At 35.5% G+C, this 18,923-nt stretch overlaps 1 protein-coding gene across 1 annotated transcript; it reads right to left on the bottom strand.

Moving 5' to 3' along the window:
• Positions 1–528: 528 nt before the first annotated feature.
• On the bottom strand, positions 529–12,698 carry LOC127661213 (uncharacterized protein C14orf132). Its single transcript, XM_052151820.1, has 2 exons — positions 12,669–12,698; positions 529–1,055 (listed from the first exon to the last, which is right to left on the bottom strand). The coding sequence occupies exons 1-2, from the start codon at positions 12,693–12,695 to the stop codon at positions 837–839; spliced, it is 246 nt and encodes an 81-aa protein (XP_052007780.1). The 5' UTR covers positions 12,696–12,698; the 3' UTR covers positions 529–836.
• Positions 12,699–18,923: the final 6,225 nt, after the last annotated feature.

The raw sequence follows: 18,923 nt of genomic DNA, 5'->3' as shown, positions 1-18,923 counted from the left end.
ATGAATTAGAGTAAATTATGAGAGAACTTGAATTTTTGGGTGAACTATCACTTTATAGGTGATCTATGTCATTCATGAAACACAAGGAGAACAAATGTTTGTGTTAATACGTACATTCAGGTTAAAGATGACCGTTAGATATTGCGTTTAGCTATCATATACGTCATTGGTTGATAAGGTCCAAGACGGCGCAAAAGTGGTGTAGAATCACAAATACTTGTTTTGACCCCACCAGTAGAAGTAGAATGGAGAGGAGTGGGTAAAATATAACATGCAGCTGTATGAGCTGATGCCAGTTTACTCGTGGTTAATGTGTGGACCCATTGGACAACCACCATCTGTCACTAATTCAGCTGACACTCACAAGCACGCACACTTAGTGGAGCTTGTGTCCCCATCCAGAGACTAAAGTTCCACATTTCCCATATGACAAACCATATGATAGTCAGGGATTTGGTTTATCAATGGAAGGATGGGCAAGATCACATCTGTAATCCATGTACAACTGGAAATCTAATGGAGATGTACATAGAACTGGCTTATATAACCAAGCAAACTCTTTGGTGACTACTTCTTAAGAATAAATGTACCCACATTTTGTTTGGTCACAAAACAACATTTTTCATCATTATATTTAAAGAATACGAGCTAAGTAATTCATTTAAAATAAACAATATGTATACCACACTATAATATAACTAATCAATTCACTTAAATGGACAAAATTATATTAAAGGATATCTCAGGAGAAAGGAGAGATCAAGGTTGCTGCATGCTAAAGTGTGCTAAGGGTAAAGGATCAGGAGTTCAGGTTGTGTTCTTGCAGACTATGGGGTCTAAAAGGCACAGGCACACACCACAGCTACCACCACTATGTTGCCAATGGTTGCAATGACAGCTACCCACAGCCAGATGGCATCGCTGGAGAACTTGCCCTCCTCTTCTTGCTCAGCTGGTCGGGAGAAGTTAGCATTGAGGTTAGAGGTGGAAGTCTGAAGGGATGTGCTGCCATTGTATGGGGAATCCATGAAGGCCCCGCTGACTGCTTGAAAATGCTGTAAAAAAGATAACAACTCTTAAGGTTAAGGTCTCAATTTGAACATCTTAAAGTCAAGATTAAATCAAAATGACTTTCTTTATGCTTAAAATGAATTACATTCTAAATGCTTGTTCCTGGTTTTAAGTTTCACCCAATATTTGTTTTTTTCTCATTTAATATCCTGTTTTACTCAGAAATATGGTACCTCCTCACTACCTCATTGTCCCCCTATCTCCACAATGACAAGCTCTATTCATCAACTCCTGACACCCTCATCACTCTTGTTCTAATCTGAACACAGCTCTTTGAAATTGGAGAACAACTAACCGATGTGTCCTTCATTTATTGTCAAATGTTTTCTAGAAGTAAAATGTCTAAACAACCTTAATGGTGTAGCCTACTATTCACTACATCTTCAAACTGTTTTCTTTTGTTCATGCATAGAGAGCATTGTGAAAATTAACAAAGGCCATTTTATACAATACTTTGAGATGTGACTAAATGCATTCATTCATCCCAAAAATGTCATAATTTACTCTAATTTTACTCTCATTATTTACTCTCATTACACTCATGTTGTTCCAAACTCATGACTTTATTTCTTCCATGGAACATAAGAACATTTTTCAAGAATATCCTTTTTCCATACACTAAAAGTGAACAGGGACTGTCTAGCATCTCCTATTGTGTTCCATGGAAGAAGAAAAAAAAAGGAGGTTTTGTACAACACAGGGGTGAAGAAATTATGACAGATTTTTTTCTTTTTGTGTGAACCATCCCTTAAAATGAAAAAGAGCAACTAAACTGAAATACATGTTCCATGTGGAGGAAAATGTGAGTTAGCAGGCAAAATCTCTTTTAGCCTTAATTCAAATTAATGATGTGTCACATTGAAACTAATTTCAAGTAATGTGTACTTTTCTTTCGTTATCATTAAGATTACAGAATACGGCCCATTAACTGCGTACAGCAATTTAAGATTCAAAGATATTGTTCTTAATTTGATTAAGAACATGAAACAAAATAAATATGGAAAGTTGATCAAAGTTAGAATCTGGTCAATAGAAGGCATTCACACACAGCAAGTATATTTGACTTCTGCGAGATAGCGACTAAACTGCATTTTGTCACAACTAAAAACTATTAGTGGTAAGTGGTAATGCTCTCTAATGAGGTGTGTAATCTCTGTGTAAACATAAATGTGTATCTGACAGATATCGGTATGCTCTTTTAGAAAGTTAGAACCCACGCTGTAAGCCCCTGTCATCCAAACACGAATCATCATATGCCTCAGGTATATATCTGCTGACCTCACAGTTAACCAGAGGGACTAAACATTGTTCCCTACAGGTCTTTACAGCACTGACACAGAGAAAATGTCTATTTTTAACCATATAGTCCTGTTATCCTTGAGGGGCTTGAAAATACAGTGCCAGCTGGAGTCTTAAAGATAACTCAATAACTCTAAGTGCAATATAGCAGTAAAATAATGCATACATTCTCAATTCATAGATTAAAGGGATAGTTCACTGAAACATTATCGCATCATTTATTTACCCTCATTTACATCCCACATGTGTATGACTTTCTTTCTTCTGCAGAACACAAACAAACATTTTTAGAAGAATATCTCGGCTCTGTAGGTCCATAAAATGCAAGTGAATGGTGATCAGGCCTTTGAAGCTCCAAAAAGAAGATAAAGTCAGCATAAAATCAATCATCCAGTTCATCAATGCCTTTTGAAGTGATCTAGTTGGTTTTGGGTGATAACAGACCAAAATGTAACTCTTTTATCACTTTACATCTTGTCATTGCAGTCTCTTGGCGCGATCATGATTTCAAGATTGATTACCCTTCCTAGTACTTGACGCATGCACAGAGCATTAGATGGCACTGTAGGATGTGTAATCATCATTTACTTGCATTGTATGGACCTACAAAGCTGAGATATTCTTCTAAAAATCTTTGTGTTCTGTAAAAGAAAGAAAGTCATACACACCTTAGATGGCATGAGGGTGAGTAACTGATGAGTGAATTTTCATTTTTGGGTGAACTATATCTTTAAGTAAATATAATGGAAAGGATAATCCTCCCATACATTAACTGGTCAGACATAAATATATATATATATATATATATACATGTATATATCTATACTATAAAAAAAAAAAATGCTCCATTCACCTAATGCTGTCCCTTTCTTTTTAAAGGGTAACTAAACACCTGCTCAGAGTCTGACTCCACCCACTAGAAATATTTGAAAATGCAGGAAAAGTGGGCAGACCCCGACGGGGATAGAGGGAACGAACTGAGTGCGGGGCTGAGCGGGGGGCACCTGAGACTCGTAGTGACGGATTAATTGACAGCTGCTGTCAGACTCTATGTTATTATTATTCCTCACACGGTCGCAAGACGACATGTACATGAATCTGCCGTAAAAACCTGCTTACGTCAGCTGTCACCGCTTACGTCACGAAGTACCGCAACAGCCAATAGGACAATTCAACTGCAGTTCAACCTGAAGAGGGCAGCACTCAGATGTTTTTACACCATATATTGTAGAATTAAAACACTTTATACACAAATGTCAAAAAAATTACTTGAATCAATGACCAGTACTATTAAAGCCCCATGCTTACAGATCATTAACTAAAAAAAGTTGGTTTAGGGTTTAGTTACCCTTTAAGTGTTGTTTTGCTGTCAACAGTATTTTAAACACAGAACACAGATTTTGCCCACAGTGCAAATATTGCAAATACAGTGGCATCAAAAGTCGAAGAACACTAGAGAAAATGCCTGTTTTTCCATTTCTTTTTCTCATTTTTTTTTGCTTTATACAACCCTTATAATTATGTATTCATCATAACAATTCCAGGGAAAAGTTGAAAACAAATATTGAAAAATTTACAATTAACATGACCATTTCAGAATTTCTTAATTTTTTTATACTCAAAATCCTAAACATTTTTGTTTATTACCAGGTTTTGTATGTGGTCTCAAACATTTGGACCCCACAGCATACATGCTCACAGTCACAGAACTGCAAAGACTATTAAAATATAGTGGAAGCTGCTCTCATTCTTTTTCTCAGCTACCAGTTTATAGCATTTGAAAAAGACCATAAATGTAACTGATGATAATTTATGAGATAGCATAGCTTGTTTAAGAATCATCATGAGCCTTGTAATATGAATATTTCCTAAAAAATTGTCCCTTTAAAATGAGACTGTTTGACATTGCAAAGTTTCCTGTTTTTTTACATGATGAAGACTCAAACTGAAGCAATGTGAATGGCTGGTTTGCAGGGAAATAGTGCTTCAATATATCCAACATGTTACAAACCAAATCAAAAGTGCGTATGGCAAAACATATAAAGTAAAATAGCCGACATTTGAGTGTAGCACTACATAAATACAATGAGGTGAAATCAACTGTGAATATTTTGCACCTGTAGTCATGTGCATAATCAGGCATCCTGCTGCCACATGTCAGCACATATTCACTAATCTGTGCTGTCATGTTAAGCAATGCTAACTGCATTTATAAGTGGTTTATTAGGAGATGTGTTCTGACATAAATACTTGATCTCATATACATATATATATATATATATATATATATATATATATATATATATACATATACACACACACACTGTACCAATATGCTCTCAAAATCTTAAATTAAATCAAAATGGTTTCATAGTTTTGATAAAAAGCACGAGATATTATTCTTCAAGTAAGTTTATAACACATGCATCTCCTTTAGAGTTTCAGAGGAAATGCCAATATACCAAAGTCTGCAATCAAAAGTCAGACATTTCAATTTGATCTGAATCCAAATATTATGTGCTCTGTAATCTGTATTAATTGTATATCTCTATTTTCTTAATGACTGATAAAAATGGCCTTGAGAAACATCTCGAGTCAATTAGGCATACCCAAGAACTCCATTTCCTTAGCTGTGACAAACAGAGCAACCTCTAAGCAATAAATAGTTCCTATTGGAGCAGGCAGCTGAAGAAACCGGACTCAAACTTAAAGTCATGTTGAATTTACCATCCAAAACAGACAATTTACAGCACAATATGACCATAATATTTGATGGATACAATTCTGATAGGACATGTGTGTATATGGATATGCAATATATTTAATATTTTATTAATATATAGCAAAAATCTACATAATTATAAACAAATATGAAACCTATTTCTATCAGAGCAATCAAAGGCACCATGCTATGGAGATTTGTTTCAGAGTGAACAATGAACAACAGGTTAGAGGGATGGAAAGATGAAGAGACAGGGCAGACATCAGCGTGTTAAAGAGATGTTGAAGGGGAAGCGGGGCAGAAAGGCGAGGGAAAGAAAAAAGAAAGTTAAAGGAGTACCTCTAGTCAGGTTTCAGCTCCAGAGTTGACTGAAGGGTAACATTGTCTACTTTATAAATGGCATGTCCCTCATACACATTACTCGTCGTACCAGGAATCTCTCACACACGTACCAGTGTGTGAGAGAGAGCAGTCTTGCCGCAGGGGGATTACTTCAAACAGATTAGAGTCACTACTGATCTGCTGGCTTTTACTATCTCACGGCAAATCAGGACACTTGAAATTTTTGTCCATCCAGTCCAGACCAACCTGCTTACTCATGTGACGTGTCAACATGATCTGTGTTGAAATCTGCATCTTAGTTCGGAATTTTTTTCCACCAAGTTTGGACCCAAATTCCAGACAGGCGGAAGCGCTTCAAACGCTACCATGCTGCAAATTTTCATGCCCTGAAATTGCTCGCTTTGTGCCTTTTGTAACACATTACTTTTGATATCCGGCTAGACCAAGCTGTTTTGAACTCAGTACTCAGTTAGATCAGTTAACAGATGTGCCGTCCCTTTCATGTCACATCCATTCAAAGAAGCTGATAAAAGAACTGAGTTTTGGTCTCAGTTCTGCTGTGCATATGCACAACTATAGTTCCAACTTCAGCCACTGGGGAGCAGTTCAGAAATTGAAACAGAGTTATGTTATGCTAGTTCATGCACGTGTTTGTTATAATCTACACAAAGCTTTTGAGTTCACTTACATGATTGGCTTTTTTCAGAATGAATACTCATCTCTTTTTTTCCAGATGTGGATCATGGATAATGACAGAGACCATTTGGAGGTGGTCAACAAGCTGTCAGCATTGACCTACCTTATCTTGTATAGCAATGACTGCTTTAAATTATTATGTAATATTCCGCAGAACATCTGAAATACAATCCTTTTTTCTGTGGCACTATTGTCACTAAATTGAACTGCAAAAAGTATGATGTCATCTGCCAGTGATTGGACAATGAGATGAGCCAGTGTTGTTTTGATGGGCTGGTCGAAATACTCAAACACTCAGAGCAATGCCACTGAGCCACAGTGTTCCCCATTTTCGACGCAATCAACCTACAAATGACTTATTTATAGTTGTCTCTGCATATTAAGAAAGCAGCAAGGTAAATATATATGTATATGCACATACCTGTGTGGTTTGTGTAAACCTCACTCCCCTGGCCTCAAGAGGCACACTAGCGACTGATGCTAAGGACTGTAGCCTTTAGCCTCCTCGTTAGTGCGCCCGCCTCACATGCTGGCTAACCCTGGTTCAAATCCCGCTAAGAGCTGGTTGAGCAGGACTGGTCACATTAGTATCAAATGACCAGCCAAATATTACTCGCTTAATCTCAGTAACTGCCCTGTTATTGGATACTTTCATTCATGGACTTAATGAATCCTGGCTTACTGCACATAGTGAATTTCTACAATGGCATTGGTAACTGAAAACTACTGTGTTTGAATAATGCATCATCCAGGCCACTAGGGGTCAGTGTAAGCCAATGTAAGCCACTTCGACATACTTAAAAATAATACTGAGTGCACCTTTAATGTTCCTTGCATTGGCTTAAATCAGTTATCCCTACAAACTGAATCTGATCTAGAATCTGATTACTTTTTTCACATTTTCTATGCTGATATTTGGAGAAATGTTTGGAATTATGCATGGTAAAAAGTGTGTTAAACAGACTTGAGAGTACTAGATTCAATCAAATTAGCCAAAATAAACAAACAAGCAATGGGCAGTGGAAGTGTAGAACTTTGTGAATGATGGGCATTCTTATTCTGTGGAAATCTTTGATATGCCGCTGAAATCGTGGATTTTGCGGACAAATTGTGGATATCTGAAATGTATGCCTTTTTTAAAAAACAATTCCTGTGTATTTGTTTTTTATAATGCTCATATTTCTCTTTTTTAAGCCTGTATTACACTGATGTGTGCAAAGATTCTGCCTTTTGAGACAAATTTCGGGAATCCTAAGGGATTTCTGTCATCGTAGGCCATAATTGGCAGTCTTATTCGTTTAGTGTGACATGCTAACTGACGGCCGATTACTTGCCTTTAAGATAATCTTTAGCTTCAGACGAAGTTCTGAAATTTTGGGTCAAAGACCTGCAGTGTGACTACACTGCATCTGATGACACAATCAATACAATCAGCATGTTGATACTAGCTTGTCTATGTGATATGCCAACAAAAATATGCCATTGGCTAGCATTATATTCAGGCTATGATCATAATATCAAAATTACCTTGAGTTTGCATTGTAGAATGGGCATTCCATGGTGTTTTTTTTTTAACCCATCCTTTTATTTCAGGCAAAATATAGGAAAAATTTGCGCTATATCTTGTTTTTGCTTGTATGGAACTGTTTTTAATTTTGTGCGTCTATGCAGTTGAGACAACATCACGCGGATGGATGACTATTTCCCAGTCAACGCTATCAATAGTGAGTAAAGTCCTAAAAGATGTATATCATGCAATCTGACATAGAAAGAGTTGATATTGCTCAGTCTGTCTTGGCATCTTTACTGGGGTCAAATTGTACAGTCTAACATGCTGCAATCATAAAGGGGAAAAAATTATACAGTGTGAACCAGGCTGTAGTTTATAAACTGGCTCAGATTTACTCTAATGCTGATTAGATCTGAGAGGCTCATCAAATGTCATCCATCTTTGTAATCCACTTAAGTTCTGTGGCATAACTAGAGCAGTTTCCATCAAAGCCACAATGCACTCAGATTGCAATAGGGAATAATCTAAACATGAAAACTCAATCCATCTTCAGTTGCTTTGACATTCATATTATAAACATATTAGCCTAAAGTAAAGCATGCAACTCAGTAGTGCAGAGAGATGCTCAATAGTTTGAATTATCTGCAGTTTTTTAATATGATGCACACAAAAATTCACAGAGCAGCATTATTATTGTATTGAGTTTTTCATTTATATTGTATTTCTCATTTATTTCAATTAGTTCTATTTAGTCTTCACTTTTTTTACTTTTAGTTTTAATTTAGTTTTATTTTTATATTTATTTTTCTTCAATGTTTTAGTTATAATTAGTTTTTGATTTAGTTTTAGTATATTAGCAGTGCCAAAGTTATTTAATAGTGGAGTGGTGGTGGCGTAGTGGGCTAAAGCACATAACTGTTAATCAGAAGGTTGCTGGTTGGATCCCCACAGCCACACCGACTTACAGAGCCATTGTGTCCTTGAGTAAGATACTCAAGGTACTCAACAAATGTCATTTTTGCTGGGAGGGGGCAGTCCTGTTTTTCACACAAGCGTGAATCTGGTCACCCTAATTATAGCACTTAATAATAATTGGGGAGAGAATTTAAACATTGACATTTATGCATTTGGCAGACTCTTTTATCCAAAGCGACTTACAGAGCCCTTATTACAGGGACAATCCCCCCGGAGCAACCTGGAGTTAAGTGCCTTGCTCAAGGACACAATGGTGGTGGCTGTGGGGATCGAACCAGTGACCTTCTGATTACCAGATTACCAGTTATGTGCTTTAGACCACTACACCACCACTAACACTCACATGGTTGGTGCAGCCTCCATGGGGGATGGAAAAGCAAGCTCCACAAATCTCACACCTCACTCCATCTGTGACTCCTTTTTTAGAAATTAAAATTATTTTTGAAGATCTTAATTATGCAAGCATGCTTCCTTGACATTTTCCAGCTGCAATTTCATCTGTGCGCTCTTTCAGATTGACACTTCAATCAGTTCACTAACTGGATGTCTATTGATAGGGTATTGTGATTGGATAGTTTAATCCAGTCATGTACTTCAAATAACACGGTGTGATTTTATTGGTTTCTCAAGCCGTTTTGTTGTTTTCTCTCTTTTAAATGTGCACATGCATATTCACATTGTTTTTTTAATTGTGTATGATTGTTAGGTGAGTTGTTTGGCTTTTTTATTTGCATGTTATTATTTGCATATTATTATAATGAAACACTAATAATGCAGCGTTGAGATATTGGGTAATGAAACTTTCACTAAATAAAATCTTCCACAGTGCCATGTATTAGCACTACTGTATGTATCCTATTTGGAGAAGCTCTACCTCACCTGTGCATCATGAATCACATGCCAGGCTAAGAAAAGACCTCAACCCCTGCCTTCATTCCCTTCCCTGCTGCTCTGCCTCATTTGTCACTGAGTGATCTTATTGTGAATCTGTGTGGCCTGCTGAGACTTGAGCAGAATGACATTTCTTCTTACTGTCATTTCTTGACAGAGCAGTCCATGGAGTTACTTTAGAAACTCTGAGATGCCTTTCATGTAAACTTAAAGGAAAGAAACTTCCAAAGTGATGTGAAAGGCCTTTGAACCATACATGAAATAAACAATTTATATAAAACACTGCTCTATTACTTCACTCTTATTTCAAAAATATATAAGAAATGCCTTGCCTCACATACAGTCAAAAGATAGTGTTGACTGTAATCTGTAAATGTGCATTCAAAATGTACTTTGGTTAATTTGTATAACTTATTTAACTTTCATTAAATAATGTACGTTCATCTAATCTATGAAGCATTGCATGAAATCAGTTGCCTGAGACAATGTTGTGGTCATTAAACTAAATACTGAAACATAGAATTCCACGATTGACAACATCAAAATCAATATTTTATTCCATAAAGTTATTCAATAAAATGTCATAATGATCGTTAATGCTGTTAATCAAAGAGTTAACCGATGTTTCAAACATAAAGTAAATGTTTAAGGAACTTAATGTCCAGCGCATGAAGCTCACATGGTTGTCCATGGTCTCGTTTTTGCATCTCTAGTTATGACTGTATTAGTTAGGGAACAGATGCAAACTGGTGGCCTACTTTTAAATTCTAATTAGCAATGTGTCACTTAATAATAAAGTGAAAAAAGACAAAGCAGGTTGATTAAATAGCGATCACCAGATACTTTACTCTATGAAATAGATATTTTCAGGAATGCAGCAGTTCTATTACATAGGAGTATTTCAACTTAATTAACAAAAAAGCAAAAACGTTTTAAAATCATAATACCCTAAAAGTCTCACTAATTATACCTTTGTATTTCCAGACCAGCTTTAACAGAGTAATTAGAAAAATGACAGACACTAATGTGATTCTATGAGACCAGGTTGGATTTACCAAACCCTAGATTGTGTTGTGCTGTACATCCAAGCCTGGTGGCTTTCTGGACAGGCAATTAAGCTTACAGTGCTAGTAGCACAATGATGCAATGCTTTGATGACCCATCAACCTAAACTCTTGAAGGAGAACTTCTACTTTTTCAATAACTGACATTGGCACATCAAATCTGCTATTCAAGTGATTTAATATGAGATACACAACATTTTTCTTCCTTTTGTTTTTTTTTTACGCACACACCATAGATCTGACTTCCCCTGCTTTCTAAATGTTTCGAAAGGTTAGTATTTTGGTTGAGGGACAATGCACACATATAAATGATGCATGTCAGATAGGTGGGTTTTCAAAAACATACAGTGATAAACTACATTTTGTAAACATACTGCATAAAGGATATTATGCATTCACATTGCATATTGAACACCAGTTGAAATATTTGAACAGCTCAAATACCAGTGGATCTAAAAAAAAACAATAATAATAATAATAATAATAATAAAAGATGCATACATAGAACAGTCAAGGGTAAAAAGAGAGTAAAGTGAAACATCTCTTAACTTTCATTTGCTATGAATAATATATATATATATATATATATATATATATATATATATATATATATATTTTTTTTTTTTTTTTTTTAAATACCAGTCTCTATCAGGTTGTAAAATGCACTACTCAGACAAAACAGTAGCTTCCAAAAGATGTTCTTTGAATAAAAACAAAAATACACCAATATAATTACACCAACCAAACATGAATACTTTATAGACCTTAGAGTTTTGCACCACATGTCTTCTGCTTGCATGTAAAAATTTAATAAACTTGTACAGACCTATGTTTCAGTAGGCTACGCATCCTCGCACGAATAAGCATCTGGCCTACCACCTGTATGAAACTGGGAGAAACATATTTACCAAAATGTGGAGTGGTGGTGGCGTAGTGGCTAAAGCACAGGGCTGTTAATCAGAAGGTCACAGGTTCTAACCCCACAGCCACTACCATTGTGTCCTTGAGCAAGACACTTAACTCCAGGTTGCTCCGGGGGGATTGTCCCTGTAATAAGTGCACTGTAAGTCGCTTTGGATAAAAGCGTCTGCCAAATGCATAAATGTAAATGTAAATTTACCAATAGAAAAATGACCAGTAATGTATTAACACTGAGAGGGACTTAATCATAATATTGAATTTTATATTAGTTGTAAGATTGTTACAGTCGTCCCATTACAAAAATGGCTAAATTGCTAAGTTCAGGCATTAAACTTAATGGTGCAAGCTGATTGGTTCTTGTTGTCTGTTAGTCAATCAGTTCGCAAGCCAATCGGTTCACATGGTGTGAGCTGATAGGTCCTTTTATATGTAATCTGGCAGCCAATCAACTTGTGCACTCTCTCAAGTAAGCCGGTTTCATTGCAGCATGCTGCAAAAGTTTTCTCTGAAACCCTCCCCCTCCCAAGCTTCACAGGTCTATATCTGCTACATGGTGATTGTATTTATGTCTAATTGTGCATCAGCATATCATACATGCTTGATGCAGCATGTCTTGTGTTTTTCTAATTGTACAGCAGCAGCAACATGTCCATATGCTTTACTCAGTATATCTGTTTATGTTCTAGCAGTAGCAAGTCAACGTATTTGCTCTGCTACATCAGCAGCAGCACTGTAGCATATCTAGTCCGCCAAGACCAATATCCTATCAATATGTCATACCAACATTAACATGCTAAATCTTTCAGAGAGTTGTCATGACTGCAATAGACATCATAACGTTTGACAAACATCAACATAACAAACAATTACTGGACATCCAAATTTATTTTAATAGGGTCTCTCATAATTAGTCAATTTGACAATTATTAGTTCATAGTGATTTATTATTATTATTACTTACAAAGTGATGTGTTTGTAGGTCATATCACTTTGTAGAGAGAACTACTATGCATATGTTCAGTAATCACTCTAGCTTGCTTGTTATCAAAGAAAATTAGGTAGTAACAATTGCCCCTCCACTACCCTTATGTCACAAATTCTACTCAGTTACAGCATACTCAGTAAACACTCAATTAGCACTTTTATGGTAGAAAAATAATAATGGTGAAAGTCATACCTGCGCTGCCATGAGTGACAACTCCATCCTTCTCTTCTCCTCCTTGTGTGGAGTGTGTTGAGAGAAACTCTCTTCTGAGCGCACGGCTGTATATCAGCGCAGCACGAGAGATTGTTGATTATGCGCGTGGCTGCCTGCTCGGCGCGCGCATGTGTGCTGAATTCAGCTGCAGGCATGTACAGTATATGAACGCCATACTTGCAGAATTATGTATGCAACTTATTTGACTGTCAAACTCTTTTCCACTTTTGCTGACAACGTCCTTTGCCTCTTCCAGAACTATTGGGTTGTAAACAATTTTCATGTTATCATCTTGCCAAATGAATGTTTGTTTCTTTAACACATCAGCAATAGCCTGTAAGTCGAGTTGTCACAAAGAGAAGTTGTCTCATCTATCGAGTAAATGGTCAAATAACACAAAAACGTATTTTCTCTAGAAGCGGTTTTGTGTGTTCGTTTTAGACAGTTAAAAATAGCCTACTCTTAAATCAGGATTTTTAGTTGTTGTTGTATTATTATTATTATTGTTTACAAAATTCTAAAATCATGCAATAATATCATCTTTTTGTTTCTCTTTTTGTAATAGTTTGTAGCCACAGTTTCATAATTTTGCTGAAAAGACTTTAATTGGAAATTTAGTAGAATTTAGTGTGACAACATTTAGTGTGTCTTTTGGCCATTTATGTTTTTAACTTCATATGTTTTACATTTTCAGATATTTATCAGAGACTCATAAATGTGCACAAGCAGTAGCAAAAACTAATGTTAACATATACAACTTTTGATTTAAAGCATTTAGAACTATATGTTGAAATTAACATTAACCAAGATTAATAAATGCTGTGAAATGATTGTTCATTGTTAGTTCATGTTACCTAATGTTGTTAACTAATGGTAACAAAAAGAAACTTATTGTAAAGTGTTACCAACTTAGCCATGTTTAAGAATAACAAACTGTGTTGGCTATTCAAAAAGTCCATGCTTCACATATGCAAAGCCCTTGTTTCACCTCAACTATTTAAGTTATTGGTTTTTTCTGCTGCAAATTTAATTTATATTGAATTATTCACTTTGTGGATGTCCTCTTTTCCTATATAAGCGATACAAGTTTAATCACAACATCTTTCAAATAATTAAGTATATAGTTTCCAAATTTCAAATGTTCAAAAAGTCAAATATTTCTGGCAAACAAAGTGTTTTGAACATCAGTCACATCAGTAGTTTTTGCTTTTATGCTACTAAAGTGGATTAAGGCAACTTGTTAGGCAATTCAGGCAAATACTAGTTATGACCTGTAATGGTACGTTTGAGCAGAAGGACTTTTGTAGAGAGGAAAAAACCTTGAATTTATGTGTGACTCCAATTTATGAATTAATATAATATGAAACTTTTATTTTTTAAACTAAAGCTTTTGTGGGCTAGAAGGAATTATTAGTCTCTCAGGCCAGTATGTCATTCACAGATGCCATGCACTCAAAGCCTGAATCACTTCACACTATTAACCTTCTGGCTGATGCTATTATTAAACATTTTCTTTATTAAGTGATTACAAAAGATGAGGAGCTGCTTCAGGCTGAAGAAAACAGACGCCTTATATGGGCTAAATAATGCACCATAAATTCTGAATGAGTATTGAAATGCATTAAAGAGAGAAATAAGGAATATTTCATCCCCCTAGCATTATGAAAAGAAGTGTAAGTCATTTTAACATGTGAAACTTTAGTCTTTTGCCACCCTTTATTAGTTAGCTTAATAGCTTAAGCACTTGAGGCCAATAACTGCATCTAGCTCTTCTGAAGTAATGCATTCTGGATAATTAATTTTCAAGCAACCAGTTAAACAGTAAACCTTGAGTGGTTCAAAGTTGTCCTCAAAGCCCCCAATGTCAGCACAGAGTTGAATATGATTTAAGTACACAATTACTTGCATGAATGTATCACTAATAGGACATATTAAAAGGTTACATTTCTGTCAGTTTAAATGTCAAGTTAAATTACCATCACATTTACAACACATATTTAACACATAGCCTATTTAAAATGTTCGCAAATATTAGTTGTTGCTATATGGTACAATTTTAAACAGGACAAAATACCAATAGTAAAAAAAAGTTTCAATGTGCTGAATTTTAATACTGATAGCAAATGTGCAGGCTAAGCTTTTTATTCTGCTGCATTATAAGCAGAATGTCTAGATTAAGGCAAGAAACAATTGTATTGAGTTTATAACAGGACTGATAAGAAAACAGGTCAGAAACAGCCACAGGCACTGGTGTGTTCCTGATCATGCATAATGACACTCAAAGGTGTGTGTGTGTGTGTGTGTGTGTGTGTGTGTGTGTGATATACAGAGAAGAAAGATAAAGAGAAAGAAAGATAAAGAGAAAGATATAGTCTTTTTTTAGTGTATGAGTGTATGAGGATGTGTGTATTCACATCTGTGTATGTGAGTGTGAGGACAGCAGCTGTGTCAGTTAAAAAGAGACTTGACTGAGCTGCTTATAGCCTCACTGGTTTGACAGATGTTCAAGTTTTCTCATGCATCCCTCCAAAACTACTCCTGCCACCATCCCACTTGCCAGACGTCTCCGTAGATATTTCTGCCAAAACAAAATATTAACATTCTCTAAAGAAGTTAATATTTATTTGTGAAAACCAAAAGGCTTAGGATATGAGCAGGAAATATTGCTTGCACATTGAGTGTACATATATTGACAGGGCCCTGCATAAGTTACTATTCTACTAATTACTGTACCATCTTTTTGTTTTTTTTATGAGCTTTAGTTATTCAAACTCTTGACTAATGAGGCAAAAACTTTGTGCATGCATTAGACAGAGAGGGTGTACTGGACTGCACTTATTATAAAAATGGAAGCCTTGCAATTTCTTGATAAATCCCAGTGAATTGCAAATGATGCAACTAGTTTGGCAAAAGAAAAGGAGCATCATGGGTAAGCCTACTAGTCTCTAAATGACCCAGATAAATGTTCATCATGTGACATAGCTGTGACATGGCACCCATGGTACTATGCTGTGTGGGACTGCTGAGGTCATCATGTTGCGGGAAAGGGTTTGTTCATGTTCCATGCCCTACTGTGCCACCTGTCAGTTTTTTGTGGGATATAACCACATGAGCCCTGTCATGAAATGAGATGAGCTGGTAAAACAAAGGATGCATGCAAACACACTGGAAAATAGAAGCAGATTTATACAACTCATCTGTTTGTGTAAAATATTTGTAAAAAAAAAAAAGAAAGTTATCTTGAAAATAGTATAAAGTTTTTTTAAAAACATGTATTTATTTGATACGTTTTTGGAAATGCAATCTTTGCTTTCATGTTCGTTTCATATGTTTTTAAAAATATTTATACAATTTTCAAGATAACGTCTTGTAAAATATAATAAAATATTTTCCATGTACACATTTTAGACATAATTAAAAAACAAAAAACAGTTTTTAAACATTTTACAAGGTGTAAAGTATTAAATCCTAAATATCATAAAGTTTTCCTATAATGAGACTATTTTCTTAATTATGAATTCAGGACGGTTCCAGCAACTATTCATATGTTTATTCTATACCCTACAAAAAATTTAAACATAAATATTTATTTAAAATTTTAAAACATGTATATTATAGAAGAGAAGTATAGTTGCCCTTATGACATGAATTTTTAATGCAATTTTGATAAATTTAAATAGAGATACAGATAAATATTGCCACAGTGAGGTCATGGTACTTGGCATGGCTTTCATTGTTCTGCTGAACACAAACTAAGATTTCCAGAAGCATATCTCAGCTCTATAGGTCCATACAATGCAAGTGAATAGTGGTCAGAATTTTGAAGTAAAAAAAAAGCACATAAAGGCAGCCTAAAAGTAATCCATATGACTGCTGTGGTTAAATCCATATAATTTCTCAGCAATGATATTTTGAAACAAGCGCTGTCACGTAATGGAAAAGTGATTTCACCTATCAAGAAGATTACGATCGGATCGCGTAATCTCCTTTATTGAAACATATCGTTTAATTTAGGAGATTTGCATTCATGATCATCAAATATGACGCAGAATTGGATTTGACACTAAATTTCCGTGTGGACAATTTTGAATATGTCGTGTTTGTTACTACTGACAGAATAAAGTACTTTGGATGTGGTATATCGGGCCACTTAATCCATTCATGTCCCAACAAGAATGCAGCTGGAGGTAGTAAGGATAGTGGTTCAACTGAGATACGACTGACCGTCTGTAGAATGTAGAAATGATCAGTAATGCAAAGTGTTTTAAAAAAGGAGAAGTTTTTGAAGATCAGAAAGAGTCAGAAAGTGGAAGTGAATTGTCTGACTCAAGTACAGTGTTGTCACAGACTGAAGGTATAAGCAGAAGCTATGATGTTGATGACATAAATCGTTTTCTTAAAACCACAAAAAACAAAAGAGGTGTGATTGTAAAGGAATTTTCCTTGATCTAATGCAGTTCCATTACAAAGCCAAAAGCCTAATAGCAGATGGGTGCCTTTCAAACAGGGAGGTTTATCGTTTGAAAAAGATTGTGAGGAAAGTTGGCACGGAGTTAAATGAAAATGAAGACTAAGAACATTAGTAATCTGGTTTTGCTTGTGTTTTTTTGTTTGTTTATTTATTTTAGTATGGCTGAAGTGCGGATTGCCTCCATGAATGTTAATGGTGCTAGAGATTATACAAAAAGAGCTGAGCATAGTGACGTAGGAGTGGTGGTGGCGTAGTGGCTAAAGCACAGGGCTGTTAATCAGGCTGTTCTAACCTCACAGCCACCACCATTGTGTCCTTGAGCAAGGCACTTAACTCCAGGTTGGTCCGGGGGGATTGTCCCTGTAATAATTGCACTGTAAGTCGCTTTGGATAAAAGCGTCTGCCAAATGCATAAATGTAAATGTAAATGTAGTGACGTGAACAATGTTAATGATTGGATGAAGGAATGGGAAGGCTCATCATTTTTCAGTCACAACACCACGTTAAGTGGAGGAGTAGCAATATTATTGGCAAAAACATTTAAAGAGTTTTTGAAGGGTAGACTTTTAAAAGTGACAGCACAAGTGGAGAATTATAATTTTGTTTTTATTTGTGTGTATTTCCCCAACTCAACAATTGATAGGATGTTGTTTTTGGATACATTATGTTCTGTTTTACAAGATGTTTCTAATGATGATTATTTATTCCTGGGAGGAGATTTTAATTGTACAGTGAGTAATTGTGACAGAAATCATATTGAACCCCATATGCCTTCAAGAAAATGTCTCATTCAAATAATAAATAAGCATGAGCTAAGTGACGTGTGGAAGTTTTATCATGAGGATAAAAGACAATATACTTGGGCACACGCACATGATAATGTTTTATCTCTGGCAAGATTGGATAGATTTGATGTGTTTAAGCATCATGCTGGTATTTTTAAAAATTGTTGTATTTTTCCTGTTGGGTTATCAGATCATTGCATGGTGCAATGTTCTTTTATTTTGAATTATGTCAAGCCTAAAAGTGCTTACTGGCATTTTAATTTAACTTTGTTAGATAATAACGATTTTATACACACTTTTAAATTGTTTTGGGCTGATTATAGAACAAAAAAAAGAATCTTTTCAATCAGTACAAAAATGGTGGGATTTTGGAAAAGTACAAATTAAACAGTATTGTTAGCAGTATGCTCACAACAGCACCAAAGTTTTAAATCAGTCAATGAAAGACTTCGAGAATGACATACTTAAGATACAGGAATTGGCAGAATTAACAAAACAACAAAGCTATTTGAAAATTATTATTAAAAAAAAGAATCAATTATTAGGGGTTAAAACACAGGGGGCTTTGGTCCGGTCAAGATTTATAAGTCTTGATCAGATGGATGCAACTTCAAAGTATTTTTTTAACCTTGAAAGGAAAAATGGGCAAAAAAAAATCATTCACGCTTTGCGATCTGAGGAAGGAATTCTGTTGTCCAATCCTGTAGTGATTAGGAGGAGAGCAATTGGTTTTTATGAGAAACTGTACAGAAGTGAAGTAGGATCAGATGATATCAATGAGTGTCTTTTTTGAGGATTTACCAAAAGTGTCTGATGAAGCTAATGCAGAGATTTCAGGTGTGCTTAGCCTGGGAGAACTGCGTAAGGCCGTTCAGAGCATGGAATCCAATAGACTTTTATAAATGTTTTTGGGAAGTTTTAGGAGAGGATCTCTTAGAAGTACTCAATGGTAGTCTGGACGAAGGTCTTCTACCTTTG

Source organism: Xyrauchen texanus, chromosome 21, assembly GCF_025860055.1.
Source record: "Xyrauchen texanus isolate HMW12.3.18 chromosome 21, RBS_HiC_50CHRs, whole genome shotgun sequence".
In the NCBI taxonomy this organism is placed as follows: Eukaryota; Metazoa; Chordata; class Actinopteri; order Cypriniformes; family Catostomidae; genus Xyrauchen; species Xyrauchen texanus.
The sequence above is the reverse complement of the archived record's forward strand: the minus strand, read 5'-3'. Positions and strand labels throughout refer to the sequence as shown.